The sequence below is a fragment of the Patagioenas fasciata genome, chromosome 19 (assembly GCF_037038585.1).
Source record: "Patagioenas fasciata isolate bPatFas1 chromosome 19, bPatFas1.hap1, whole genome shotgun sequence".
Lineage (NCBI taxonomy): Eukaryota > Metazoa > Chordata > Aves > Columbiformes > Columbidae > Patagioenas > Patagioenas fasciata.
In genome coordinates, this window is record NC_092538.1 from 11462626 (window position 1) to 11477222 (window position 14597).

General features: G+C 43.7%; 1 protein-coding gene across 18 annotated transcripts in view; it reads right to left on the reverse strand.

Annotated features, from left to right (window-relative positions):
* Positions 1 to 13443, reverse strand: part of BCAS3 (BCAS3 microtubule associated cell migration factor) — a 285403-nt gene extending 271960 nt beyond the window's left edge. For 17 of the 18 annotated variants that reach the window (XR_011741909.1, XM_065852777.2, XM_065852781.2 and 14 more), the window contains exons 1-6: positions 13337 to 13443; positions 11913 to 12000; positions 9531 to 9585; positions 9249 to 9324; positions 8370 to 8476; positions 1135 to 1216 (exon numbers count right to left, since the gene is read on the reverse strand). Coding sequence is in view for 17 of the 18 variants with exons in the window: in XM_065852777.2 (XP_065708849.1) it covers positions 1135 to 1216; positions 8370 to 8476; positions 9249 to 9324; positions 9531 to 9585; positions 11913 to 11983 (391 nt within the window). In the remaining variant the exon portion in view is untranslated. The remainder of the gene's footprint in view (positions 1 to 1134; positions 1217 to 8369; positions 8477 to 9248; positions 9325 to 9530; positions 9586 to 11912; positions 12001 to 13336) is intronic. The other variant, XM_065852775.2, reaches the window with a different exon arrangement.
* Positions 13444 to 14597: the final 1154 nt, after the last annotated feature.

Below are 14597 nucleotides of genomic sequence, written 5' to 3' on the forward strand. Positions count from 1 at the left end.
CAACCCCAAAACTCATATCATGTGTCTGAGGGCATTGTCGAGATCTGGGGAGCAGAGAAGAGTTAATGTCTACATTTTTCACTGTTATTTACAGAAATCACTCAGTTCCTTATGGCCATGTCACCCGGGCTGCAGACTGACCATGCCATGGACACGGAGACATCAAAGCGCTGCAGCGCTGAACCGGGTCAGGCCTTGCCTGGGTTGTGAGCTCAGACAAAACCCTGGCCCGGCCTGCGGCACAGCTGCCAGGTCAGAGCGCCTCCAGGAGCCGTTTGGCCGCTCTGGCCGTGGCACGGAGCCCGGCCTAACAAAGCTCACCGGATCCGAGCTGGCAGCGCCAGATACGGCACCGCGCTCCTGACACCAGCACCGCTTCTAACCCGCTAAACCAGACCTGAGGGGGTCTCCAGTGCAATAAGCCCACGTGAAATAAGCCTGTATGAAATAACTCATTGGAAACAAGGCTTTATTATGCTGGGAAGCACGTGATGCAGCAGAGGATCTGACATCAAAGGACCAGAGTATTTTAACAAAATAGTTGACAAACTATTAAGTTCTGCTACTGCGAAGTCACCAAGTTAAAACCATGAGCTTTCCTTTCACACCTGGGAATGAGCTTCTTATCACAAACTAAGATCTGTTTCTAGGAACGTGCCAAATCCATCCACTAAGAGAGTCCTATTTTCAATAATTCCCTTTTTACAGCTTTACAGTAAAATAGTGTTTGAGCTTACTGATGGTAATCAGCTTCTCCTTTACAAATTCCTTTTATTTTGTTCAGAATCATTAAAGCTCATGTGTTAGTTATCTAAGGTTCTTATTACAGCTTTACTTTTATCTGATTCCAGATACTGGTCAATGATACATTCATGTACTTTTAATCAAAGATTTATTTAAACCAGGCCATGCAAAAAGAGACCAAAACATGTTTTTAAGAGGTTTGACTTAATTTAATATGAGCTAATTTGAAGAGTTTTCTAATGTAACAACTATCATTGTCAGATGCTAAATACACGCAGCTTAGAGACGGAGTGGAACTGCTTGAAGGAGTTCACTACTAGATTAAAAAAGCATTTTACCATCAGAAAAAAAGAATATGCTTAATTATGAAACATATAAATATCTACTTACTGATTTGAGGAGCTGGTAAAATCCGTGCAGCTCGAACTGGACCATGGCGGACAGAAAAGAGCTCCTGAGCTTCACCACTGATCTGCAAAGCACACGGATTGTGAACATACAATGTAAAACATACACACACTTATCAAAATATAGCTATTTAGCAAGTAGAAAGACATCGTACAAAAGGTAGGTAAGAAAGCAAGCCGATAAGACCTCGCCATTCTAACCAACCATCTGCAAATTCTCTAAATTTCTCTACATCACAGAAGTCTTGAATAACACAAATTACAGCTACAAAGAAACATGCGATACATGAGATACTTGCACTATCTACATTAGGAAGCTCATTTCCAAAGAACCAACAACTGAAAACAGATGCAATGAGACTAAGCCCACAGCCACCATGTCGGCATAAAGTTTTGCCAAACAAGCAGTTTATGGTATCAGAAGTGAACACAATTTGGAACAAGGTTCTTGTGAATCAATGAGCTACAAACCCCAGTCCGTTCTTCCGAAATGTCACTTTATAGTTGTTCACATTAACTTTCTGATGTGGGATCTGAAGTGCAGAAGGAAAATACTACTGGCTGACCAAAAAGTCATAAGTACAGTACTTCACATTCTTTGCTAACTTCCCATCTTAACCTCGAGTCTCATCATTTATTATTGATGCATTAGATAACGTTGGCAGAATTATTACACCATATTGCACCCAGAATAACGTTCACACTACACAGGCCCGGCTGAGAAGCGAGTTGAGAGTCTATAGGTGAACGTTAAGGGGCAGCATGGCAAGGGTGATCCTGTTGTGGGTGTCCATTATAGGCCACCAGGCCCCTGCTCTGAGGAGCTTGCTCACCAGATTGTACACAAGACAAAAGGATGATGATCCGAAGCCAACTCAGTGAAGGTTTGCTGATTGTTCTTTACAGATCAGGAGTTTGGAAGCGCAGAGAAAACAAAACCAGCACATAGATAGCAACTGCATCCAGAAAAGGCAAATGAGAGGAAAGCAGAGTGCAGCCAGGCAGAAAACGAGAAAAATTAAAGAGAGCAGTAAAAAGATAGAAAAAAAGATGAAGACAGCAATATGTTTTCTACCCTTTGGAACACAGCAGTCCTATGAAAAGGGAAAGGAGGAAATCAAGAAGAAGAAAAATATAAGGCTTTGGAACTGTTATTATTGGCAATTAAAGATTTTTTCCCCCAAATCATGAAAACGCTGTTTCACATGTGTAAGCACAGCAATGGCTCTGAATGAAAACAGGAGGGAAAGGAACCAGTATAACAAAAGTACGGAAGAAGTGATTCACATTGAATAATCCAACCCAACTCAGTCACCTCCTCCTGCTTTTGAACCACGCCAGCACATCAGCGCTAACTCCAATCTACTCCAACAGCGCTTTACACAAACAACCTGGGCATGACACGAAAATATGGATCAGATTAAAACAGCAATACCCGACCTACCATAGCTTCATAAAAAAATCCCTTAAGAAAACAGTTATTTTAAGTTCTATGTCCTTAACTGTTCCACGGAAGGAGGAAAACAGAGGGCATTGGAGTTTGTTGTATGCCATGAACAATCTCAGAGCTTGCTCATTCCTCTGGTTTGCTGGCATTCAAAAATGCATCAGAACTTCAGACTTGAAGATCTTCCCTGATATATAATTAACTTCTCTTAAACACTGTCACCAGAAGCTTCTGTTATTTGCAGTCTTCTAAAATTCTGAATTAACTGCGGTTGATGCTAACGCTCTTCATTTACCTATGTAAAATATAAAACTCTATTACCATTGCTGAGGGCACGTGTATCAATTTTGGCCAAAAGCACCGTGTTCAGGGCAGAGAGATTATACAGTCTGATCTTCCCGGCAGTCCCGGCCCTATCGCACTCCTGACACAGCCAAGTTTCCCTGGGAATGGGCCATTTATTCCACCAGGAAGCGAAGTGGGAGAAGGACCAAGGTTGAAGCGCAACCCCAGCGCTGGAGGCGCCCGACTCCATCGCGCGTGAGATGAGGGGCTGGCAGGGATGGGGTAAAAGGCTCCACATCCCATTACCAGCCCCTTGAGCTGCATGGTCTCAGAAGCACAGACAAAACATAAATAGACTTCACCAACTGAAAACGGAGCTCTAAATTCTTCAAAAAGCACCTGTGAAGGACCGCGGCTGCGGCTGCCATGCTGGATTGGATCCAGCCAAGTAGCGAGTCCCTGCGGCAGCTCTCAAAGCTCTTCAAAGTTTTTCTTTCCCATTCCAAAAGCCAAGGCTATTTCCAAACAGGTTTCAAGAATGGAATATTAAGCTATAAAAGCAGCTTCAGGTACTCGTTCTGCGGAAGAGTGAATCCAAAATGACGGCTCCAAGCTGGTCCGATAGAACATTTCAGCGTTTCCCAGCGCCTGGTATCAAACCACAAAGCCCAGACCTACACGGAAGCTGCGAGCAAAGAAGACGCGGAACCCGGCCCGACCGAGTCTTCATCGCTCTCATCAATGACAGATTGAACAAGCAAGAACTCGCTTCTCCACTCAGACGTCTTGAGCTACTGCTTAAAATACGACAGACCAGGAATCTGGAGCACTGGTTAATTTTTGATGACAGAGTTTTATTGTTTGGAGCACACCAGTTTGCAGCCATTAAAAAGGCCAGAACAAAGGAAGTTTTGTTCACACTGGGGATAACTAATAGTTTCCGACCATAGAAAATGGTTTTCACATGGTGAAAAGAAAAAAGTCAAATGCACACCAAACTGAAACAAAGTTCAAAAATCAACGCTTAAGCTACTGCATAACTCTTTAAAAAAGCAAAACTGCTTGTTTATTAAAAAGAAACTATCAAAGAGCACAGGGAAGAAACTAGGTGTGTCTTATAAATATTCTGATAGGCTTTAAATATTATATAGATCACAATATGTTATAACAAAAAGCAATTAACAGGTACCACCACAAAACACTGTTTGATACAACTACGCTGGGTTGAGGATCATTGCCAGTCACCTCGCTACTGAGTGAGGAAAGGAGCGTAAGTAAAAGGGCACATTGTGTCATTTGGGTGTAGAAATTCAACCAGTCTGCTTCTTCATCAACAGAAATCTCTGTAATCATCTAAAGATTTCAGATGCTCAAAGAACTCACAGACATCTTCTCTAGTGACTGCATTAAGTATGAAATTGCACCTAGCAGGTAAAATTCTGACAACAGAAGTCTAGAAATGGTTTTTGGTTTTGTTGCACATGCTTTTTTTCCTACTGCTGTAAGGTGCGATACGAATAAAAAACCCAACCAAACAAAAACCAACTTCCAACAGTTCTGCAGTCACTTAATGAGGGCAAAACCAGAAAACGTTTCGCACACTGCCAGTATCTTCAGTGAAAAAATCCAAAGCCTCAGGAAGTTATTTGCGTAAGTGTTTTGTAAAGTCCTCGGCCATTTTTCAGGGTTACTGGGTCCCTGGCGCGGCTCTGGGCAGAGCGGGGATCGCAGCTCAGCCCACGTGTCTGCGCCTTTTCCAGCTGCAAACGGGGAGAGAATGATGGGGAGCAAGGAGACGTGGAGACCCAGCAGATGGGGCTTCTGACGGCCAGTGGAGGGAACACAACTCACCATATACATCCAGCTACATGCTCACATACACACACCATCTGCTGTACAACTGCAGTTTTAACAACTTTAAAAAATCATAGTATTATTGACAGCAGCATTTAAAGAGATTTAAGGCCTGGCAGTGTGTGACGCCATCAGTGTTCAATGAGTTCTGTGCATTGCAGATTCCCCACCACCGCACGGCTGACACCTCCCCGCAATCTGTGCCAGTGTTCTTATACCATGGCCTTTACATCTTCATTTGTTATTAAAAGTTCTCTTAGGTAGTTCCTAATTTATTCAGCTCGAGCTTGATCATCCTTTTTTAATTGTAGTATGAACCATTAAATTAAGATGATTTTTCTACTTCTGAAGCTTCCAGCATCCAATGATTAAAAATTATCTGCCACAAAGCCAGCCAACACGCATTTCCCTGAACAGGAACATCTACAACAGATACTTGGAAACCACATCAGGCAGAAATCAGTTCCAGTTGTATTTGAAACATAAAACCGGGAGCAATGGGTAAAAAACAAATTCCAAATAAAACACAAAACTACGCTGCACAATTATCAAATAGGAACTCCTAGTCATACTTTTGTATATTCCCAGATTTCTCCCCACTTAGAGAGACATATTTTAAGACCACTTTTAACCTTCCCACCCCCACTTCCAAACAAAGATCAAAAGCAAAGCCGTTTGGACGGACACCTTCCGCTCCTTTCCCGGCCGTGACTCCAGCGCCCAGCAGTCCAAACAGCCTCTCGGCACTAACGCTATCTCCCATTTGCAAGTCACACTTGTGTAGTCAAAGATCTTCCTCCAAGGAGATGTTAATGGGCAAGCACTCAGAGTGCAGGGGGACGCGCTCCTGGAGGCGGCCGCAAAGGTGTTCGGGAGGCAGCGAAACACCATTACCGAGGGTGTCAGCTCAGGACCTGTCATAAACACTTCATAATCACTCAGACGCAAACCCGGCTGCCTGCAACACGTTACTTTATTAAGTGCTGAACTGAGGTTCAATCGTATGAATAGAAAAAACCCAAAAAAAAAAAGCACAATGCTGCAGATAATGGCCTTACTGAGTGGGCTCGCACATAAATGTCAAGTTGCTTTGTCAGATGGAAAGGTTTTAAACTACAAAAAGATGGTTTGTTCCCAATAACTGGAATGACGGTGCTTTAATTACAGCTAAATACTCCGCCAGATCAAGAGGAAAGGTTCATATAATACCAAATGACACCAAAAAGCATTGCCGAATAAACTCGAAATATTAAGTCGGTCATATAACTGCCATATTTTACATAGATGGAGAAACAACAAAGTGGAAGAAAAATAGGTTGTTACCTCCAAATTCATCAGATATATAAATCCTGCTCTGAAAAGATAGTCTCTAACATTCATCGGAGAAGCTCTAAGACCGTGTCACTAACTGAGAATGGTTCCCACACCAAAATTCTACCAACACACACGAGTCGCCCAGCTGGAAGCTGCACCTCACTGGATGTGGCCTCAGAATGTCACAGAACATACAAGCGAAGGGCTGCCACGGTGATGCAGTATCTCTACAGCTGAGATACACTCAAGATGGATCGCAAAATATTTCCACATTTGACATTTTTTCCATCTCACTAGACCTTCCCCTGCACTAAAAATACCTCCAAACCCCCCCGACACTAAAAGAAATCATCCTGCAATTCCATTTTTCTTATTTTTCCTTAAAGACTGAAATCTATTAAAATCTAGGAATTATGAAGAAGTGATATACACTGGGGAAAATAAGCCAACCTGGCTGTGACATCCTGTTGAGAAATAAGTAACATCAGGCACTTCATGGCCCAAATTGCTGCTTATTCAGACACAAGAAGAGGAGAAAGAAAAAGAAAAAGGAAACAGCCACAAACCCAAGGAAAACCCCTCTTTCCCTCTAGGAAAAACGGATAAACTCCCTTGTACTACTTGCCTGACAGTACCAGTGAGCACACCTGGGGTTTGTTAGGAATCTCCATCCAATTATTTCATGTTTAGTGCAGTGCGCCATGGGGCAGGAGTTAATGCAGAGCAGGTTACACCCAGATCATCCCTTCAAACAATCTGTGCTAAACACAAACCTGCTCCTACCCAGTGGCCAGGACAAGGCCCAACACACCGCACTTCCATAAGGAACACACACATTCATTTGGATAAGGACACTCCAGTAGGATAAAGAAAGCTGGTTTATCAGAATTCTTTAACTCAAATCTCCATGACTACTCACAGTGTTTTAACTCATTGATCAACTTGTGCTACAACTCCTGGTGCTGCAGTTGTGTCTCCTCTCTTAGCTCAGGATCTTAGTGACACCTAATGTTTGTTTTCTGTAATACATTCTGAAGAACAAAGCCCTTCTGAGCCATTTTAATAAGCCGATCCGTACACAAATATCAAACTGATCAGGCTTCACGATAGCGTACAGAACTAATCATACACTATGATCCCGTTCTTAGTATTCAAAGTCCTTCCAGTGTAAGGCAGTTTAAAAACCACCACCACAATCCAAAGATAGGTTTTGCTGCAGTAAAAATAAAGCCATGAAAATTAGAATTCGACAGTTTCTCATGACATACAAGCAGACAAAATTTCCTTTATTTTGGTTAGAATGTACCTAAATTTTATTTAAAGTTCCTAAATGTTAGTAAAAAGTTCCTAACCAATGAAATGTAGTGAAGTATGCTGGGTCTTACTCCATTTCTGTTCAACTCTCCTTCAAATGCAAAAGCTCAGCAGTTTTTTCCCTCCTCCATCCCCAGCTAACAAAACGCAACCAAGAGGGGAAGAGCCAGCTCTCCCACACCGCACTGCAACGCAATTTAACTTCACTTTTGGTGTACAAATTGACGTTATTTTATGTTATACCAAGTATATAAACATGTCCCACATAGCTAACCAAAAAGTCATAAAAAAATATATACATATTTGTAAAAAAACCAATGCATTTTACCAATAGGAAGAATTTGATCCTCTCTACGTTATTTTGAAGGACAAGATGTTATGAGCATTTTTTTTTTAAGTTAAGAATTTTATGACCTACTGTATTAAACCTTATTCTGTAGTTCGAAGAAATTTGGGGGAAATTCCCCAAATTAAGACCATGTGCTCATAAACCACTCCGAAACACAAACTGCAGGGTGCGTGTATGACAGCGTGAAATCAAACCCATATGCACACATAGGCTTTAGTAAAATTAAAATTGCAAATCATGTACATGACAAACATGTGATTGTAAAATGCTATTAATACTGGCATACTTGCATTCCTGGGACAAACAAATTCTTTTCGTATTTTCCGACCCTTATTCCTTTCAGTAGGCTAAAAAGACTTCTGTCCTTTGGATACAAACTACTCCTTAATGTCAAACACAACTCCCAACTCCAATCCAAAAATGCACTTAACAGAAATAATTTGTAAAGAGCCTTCAAATCTGAAGGTACCTGAATTCAAGTGTTTGATCTACGCTCAGTATTAATCTTAAAATAAGCGTATTACATACAAACCATATGACATTGATGGTAAATGTTGGCTCCTTCCGCTTCAACAGCAAAAAATAAAATATTAAAGTAATAATGGAACATTATAAAGAAAAAAGCCTCTGGTACGGACATGCTCTGTGTACTTACAGGTATGCTCCACACTTGCATTCCATCGCTGTATCCGATCATCAGCAGTAGCGGGGGTTCATTCCCAGTGCTGTGTATTTCATGAAACTCCATGTTCCTTGATGTATCTAAATTGGATTGAAATATCAAAGCCATTATTAAGAGGTTAGGAGCGGTTATGGCTGGTGTCAGTTACACTAGATGTACAAGAGAACTCCGAGGGAATGCCTGAGATTTTTTAAAATAAATATATATCGGAAAAAAAAGCCACAACCAAACACACCTTAAGTGGCCTAAAGCTGGACATAATGCCCTGGAGAGGTTGATGGGTCTTTCCTAGTTCTAATGGTCGTGAATTTATGACCTGCCAGCCTCTGTGCCATTTCAACAGGTGGAAAACATACAATCTTCCCTATTAATCTCGCAGAAATGTTGAAAATTCCCCATCACAGCTCTGGCTATGGTTGCTATTACTTCATCTGAGGCCAGAATGAGCCTCCACCATGGAGCTCTAGACAGGGAAATAGAACAAGGGCAAGTGTAGAGTCTTGAATCTGGGCAGGAACAACCCCAGGTTCCAGTATAAGTTGGAGAATGACCTATTAGAAAGCAGAATAGGGGAAAGGGACCTGGGGGTCCTGGGGACAGCAGGGTGAGCATGAGCCAGCACTGGGCCCTTGTGGCCAAGAGGGCCAATTGTACCTGGGGTGGGTTAGAAGTGGGGTGGTCAAAAAGTATACAAAAAGTGCAGTTATTCACTTAGAATTTAGTCTGTCTAGAATAGGGAAATGAAAGACCTAATTTGGACCTAATTTTGGACCTAATGTGTATTGATAAAGCTGAAATTATTGTACATAGACCCAGAAAATCAAAAATAAGTGAGAGCAAATGAAGCCATACCATTTAGATCTGCATTTTCAAATCTGACCCAAATGATCTTCTCCTTTTCTTCTGCTGGTGGGGTTCCACTGTAGGCCTGGAGAAAAAGCAGAAAGGGTTGAAATAGAAAGTTTAATGCAAGCTTTACCTTTAGCCATTGTACACCTCTTCTAAAGCAACGTCTCAAGATTCACATTCAAAACCCAAAAGATTTGGCTTTTCTTTTTTGATATTTTGGTACACCTGACACACACTTCAACTGCTTTGTACACCAGAAAAACAGTTTTAAAGATCTACACGTACCTGTGGCACAACATCTTGAAGAAACGTGACGACGCTTTCCATATACGACTGTTCCCTGGAAAACAGAAGGAGAATTTTAACTTCTGTTTATGAAATAACAGCTTAGGGGAAAAGCATAAAATGGAACAATAAAGAAAGAAACCCCGTTCTCCACATCAGAGTGGGTGACTGAAGTACTACAGGCTATTACGACATGAAGAGGAGGACGTGAGCTCTCAGTGTGGGGCAAGGAAACGGTCAAACCTCAGCTGCTCCATGTGCAGGAGCTGGAACAAAACCCCAACTAAGAACAGTAAGGAGAGCTATTCCCAGATAACATTCTATAGCTTTGGAAGCTTATTCCTTCTTGAAGTTCCTTAGGAGCACTGATTTAGAATTCTATATAGTGCAAGATACATTTCTTCTGGTAGATTTAAACTAACGCTCTTATTAGCTCAGCCCTGCATGAGTGGGGAGTCTCTTGTGTAACTCCTGAGCAACCCACAATGTGGGTTGACTTTATCACACAGACGGTGTTGAAACTATGCAGAAAGGCTGATTTTTTTCTGTAATTAGTAATACTGAAACACGCTGGCAACAGGAACTATCTTCATTAATTTTTATATTGGTAGTAATTTTTCTTGTTTTAACTCAAGATTTCCAACAGCAACAAACAAAGATACACAAGGAAATCGAGACTCTTGATGTCCAAAGGTCCACAAGTTTTCTTCGTGCTTTCTTAAACCATGTTGTGCGAGATTCTTTTAATAGAACTCGGAGTGTTTAACCATTAAGAATTAAATACTCTCCCCAGCAATGTGGAAGATACTGCAAGTCAATGCTGCAACACCTGGGTCAGGTGAACGCTTGACTCCTCTCTGAAAACAACAACAAATCTAAACCAAAGTTTCAAATTTTAGAAAGCTCATTCACACTCACAACAAAAACAGATTTTGCTCAGCAATGCCAGGATTACAGCATCACCGTTTGTCTTACCGCTTTAAGCTGAGGCCTTACAAGTGAGCTGTGGTTTCCAGTGCTGATTCACTTTGATTTATGTAGGTCACCAAAAATGTCTGTGTGTCCCTTCAAAGCCCTTCATTACCCAGCAGCAACACTGGTCTGCAGGTACGGTATTAAATACGGTGTTTGAAGTTCTCACGTGAATGCCTACCAGCCAGAGTCATCCTGCCTTCATTCATGAACTCATCAGCTAGGGTTTTTCTCTTCCCCCTCAAGTACATCTCAAAGCTGATGTTTGGGAAATGCTTTACTCAGTGGATCAACTCTACATCTCTCCTGAAGTTGGAAAAAACTCCAAGAAGAGACCTTTACAGTGCTTATAAACAACAAAACCCACCCAAAAAAATAATCTTCCCTTAGTAGGAATCTAGGAGCTCCACATAAGCATTTCTATTACTACATTTTTAACGCATATTTTGAAGAAAAAGTAATTACGAACAGAAATGCATTTGATTAGGAATTCTGCAATCTAAAAAACAACGGTTATTCTACCACATGCCTGCAAGACAAACCCCTAACACAACTTCTTGTGTTACAATGACCCGTTTCTTGTGCTCCCTAGTAAAAATAAAGAGAATCTTGCTGTCGAAATACACAGCTATCTCCAGCGACAAACTAATAGCCCCTGAAACTGATAGTACAAGGGAACGTTTTGCTCCAGTGTCATTTTGCAGCAACAGTTCAGCAGTATAAACACCCCCAGAAAAAACAAACTGCTACAAAAATCCTTTAACAGACACAAGATCATAAACCTTCTAGACTGCCTTACTAAGCTGTTTTACCACTGAAGTATTTGCACGTGAACGCAATGAAAATAAGGATGCCCAAGCACAGAAACGGTCTCTTATGTGCTGTGAGTGGGGAGACAGAGATTCTTGCTTTGTTCTTGGTTTTCCTCTCTGAAGACAAGAAAAGTTAAACTCCAGAAATGTATTTACTGAAAGACTCTAATGACAGGCTGACATGTTTTAACATATCCACCCCTGTGACACAGTATTATTAAACAGAACTTCCTTCTAGCTAAGGAAGAAGTTTGCAATCATCAACCTACAGCTGGTGTAGTGTTCGTACCGCAACAAGATTGCACAGACAAACAACAGGACATCGCAACGTATTCATCTTTAAAATTCACATCTTTGAAGGTTTTGGTGTATAAGCAAAAAACACCCCATTTAGGGAAGCAGTTTGACTTGCACAGTCCTAGGAGACAGGAATGCAGCATCTGCTCACTTTGTTTTATTGGAAGATACTTAGTGCAACAAAACTGTAGTGTCAACACAAGCCCTCGCAGGTGGCTCTGAAAGAAAACTCAAGCTTGGTTCTTCTCCAAGAAAATAACAAGCACAGCCAACAGGGGCTACTCTTCTAAAACGTGCTTACGTGACAGCTTGGGGCCGAACCACCACCCCTCCGGTACATCGACTAGGCCGGCGAGGAGATTCTGTCGCCATTGCTTCTTTGCAGATACCTGCAAGAAAGACATCTCTTTTAAATAATAATTTGTATCACGATTATTTATTACACTAGTTCTTGATCTATCCTCTTGAAGAAAGACGCTTAGCTCGTACAAATCTGTAAGGCTCTATGCCCCTTTACAGCACCTTCAAGAAAAAGCCCAAAGGACCAACACTCAACTCCTATTTTCAGTATCTCAATCACTATGGCCCCTGCAATGTATGTGAAGGCAAAAAGAGAGCACAGACCTTGATGATAAATGGGAAGATTTTCCTCAAACTGTGTATCAACGATAGTGGTACAGGTGCACAGTTAACATCACTGTTATATAAGACCACTATTTACTAACGAGCTGTTATCTTTAAAAAACATTATATAAAGATAATGTACAATCACAATGGCAGGGTATCATACTCTTGAAAAACTAATGGGTTACAATGAAGCTAACCCAAAAAGCGTGACAGAACACAACCTGCTTCTTCTATGCCTGCTTTTTGCATTGAGTTTTTCTTCACATTTCTGATCTCCACGTGAAAACTCAGGGTCACATTCCAAAGGGCAAAGAAACCACTTGAGGAGCATCCCAGGTCCCAGCCACCCCCTCAGCCCCTTGTTCGGCCGCTCCATTGTCCACCAAACGAAGAACCAGGGCAGAAAGGGAGAGAAAAAGCCAACTCCACAATGCCCTGTCGATTATCAGCATCATCCTCATGTCTGGGAGCCTTTGTAAGGGTTTTTGAGACACGGATAAGCACTGAGCCTCACAGAAACTGATAACAAAACCTTCAGCAATGCAACTGAAGTTTGACAAACACGCTCAGCAACCTTAAAAGAAAAAGTAGCACGTAAAGGATAAAATAACCCTTCACATTATGTGTTAGGCCAGCAGGACACCTGCGCCGGCCGGTGCTCGTTCCCCGAGCCCCGAGAAGCCGCCACCTGCCCCGGGCACCTGCGGGGCTGAGGCGCCGGGCCCTGTCCGGACCCCCCGCGGGGCCGGTCGGGCAGTGCCGGGCACCCGCAGGCTCCTGAGCTTGAGTAACTCCGAAGTAAAACACTCCGACCCGCCCGGCCGCTCCCTCGCTGAGTCAGTCAGGCCGCGGACACCCCGGGAGGCGCCGGGACCCGCCGGCCCCCGCTCTCCGCACGGCCCGCGCCCGCCCGGCCCGGCTGCCGGGGCTCCCTCAGCGCCCCGGCCTCACATCCCCGCGTTCGCCCTCAGTGCCGGCCACAGCGCTCCCCGCAGCCCGGGCCCGCCCCTGCCCTCGCTGAGCGCTCCCCGTCCCGGGCCTGGTCCCAGCCCGCGGGTCCCGGTGCCGTTCCCGCCACAGCCGCCCTGACCCCCTCACCGGCCGCCTCGCCCGGCTCCTCACTGACAGTGTTTGGGACCCTCACGGAGAATAACACCCAGCGCACCGCGCGCTAGCAGCCAATCAGACGGCTCCGAAGGCGGGTTGCTCCCCGCCACCGGCCAATCCGTGCCCCGCTTCCCAGCGGTGGGCGGGACGTGTGGGACACGAAGGGCGGCTGCGCCCCAAGCTCGGGTGAGAGGGCGCGAGGCAGCGGGCGCCGCCCCCCCCGCTGCTTTGTTTACATCGCGGTCTCGCGAGAGCCGGTCCCGCGCACGTGAGGCGGGGGAGGAGCCGCGAGGTGCCGCGTCACGCACCGCGCAGCCAATGGGCGGGGACGCACGGGGTGGGCGGGGCCGCGGTGCGTCAGTCTGGGCGGGAGCGGCCGCAGTTGCGGCTGCAGTTGCGGAAGGAGCGTCCTGAAACCACAAGTCATCATCTAGAAACAATAAACTATGACAATGCAGCGTAGCGCAGCACGATTCTTCACAACGTACCTATTAGCAAAGTGACCACTCTTTATTCCCTGTGTACCGAACAGAACGTCAGACGATGGTAAGTTGCCCCACAGGAGAGTCGTCCTCTGGAAAAAACGAATGTTTAACCCTGTTCGTCATTGAGTAACTTCCCCAGGAAAACATGTAGGTTTTGCCTGGTTTATTAGACATGAAAGCCAATGTCTGTCTGTCCAGCTGGAGATGCCCCAGTCTACAACCGTTGTGAGGCAATGTGGAAGAACAAGGCGCACATTAATGAATGTAGCAGGATTTGATAAAAATCTCAATTTTGCGTCTATATAGAGAAAAAAAGAGCAGAAATCTGCCTTTTGTGTACTTAGAGTACAAGCAGCAATAGCGATCTTCATCTGACATGTTAGACTGGCATCTTTATTGCGATCTGTCACCTTTAAAACATCCAGTGTCATGAGGTTAAACTGGAAATGGACAATGACTCAGTTCTTTGCAAAGATTGTTGCTAGGTAAGTATACTTCACATCTATATGCTTCCCCCTCAATATATGGTCTGTAATTTCAACATCAGTTAAAGCAAAACTTCACTGGTTGCTGTAGGTTACATCCAATATGCACAGAAGTGAATTCTTGAATGATCCCACTTGGACAGAGCGTTGCTTTTGTCTTTCACAGCGCTGCGTTCACGGGGTGGATGAAAGAGAATGAGACATGGGCAGAACGCATCCGATCCCTCCAGGATTTCTGTAACCATGGTGACATAGACATAACAGGCCTGATTTCAACTCACC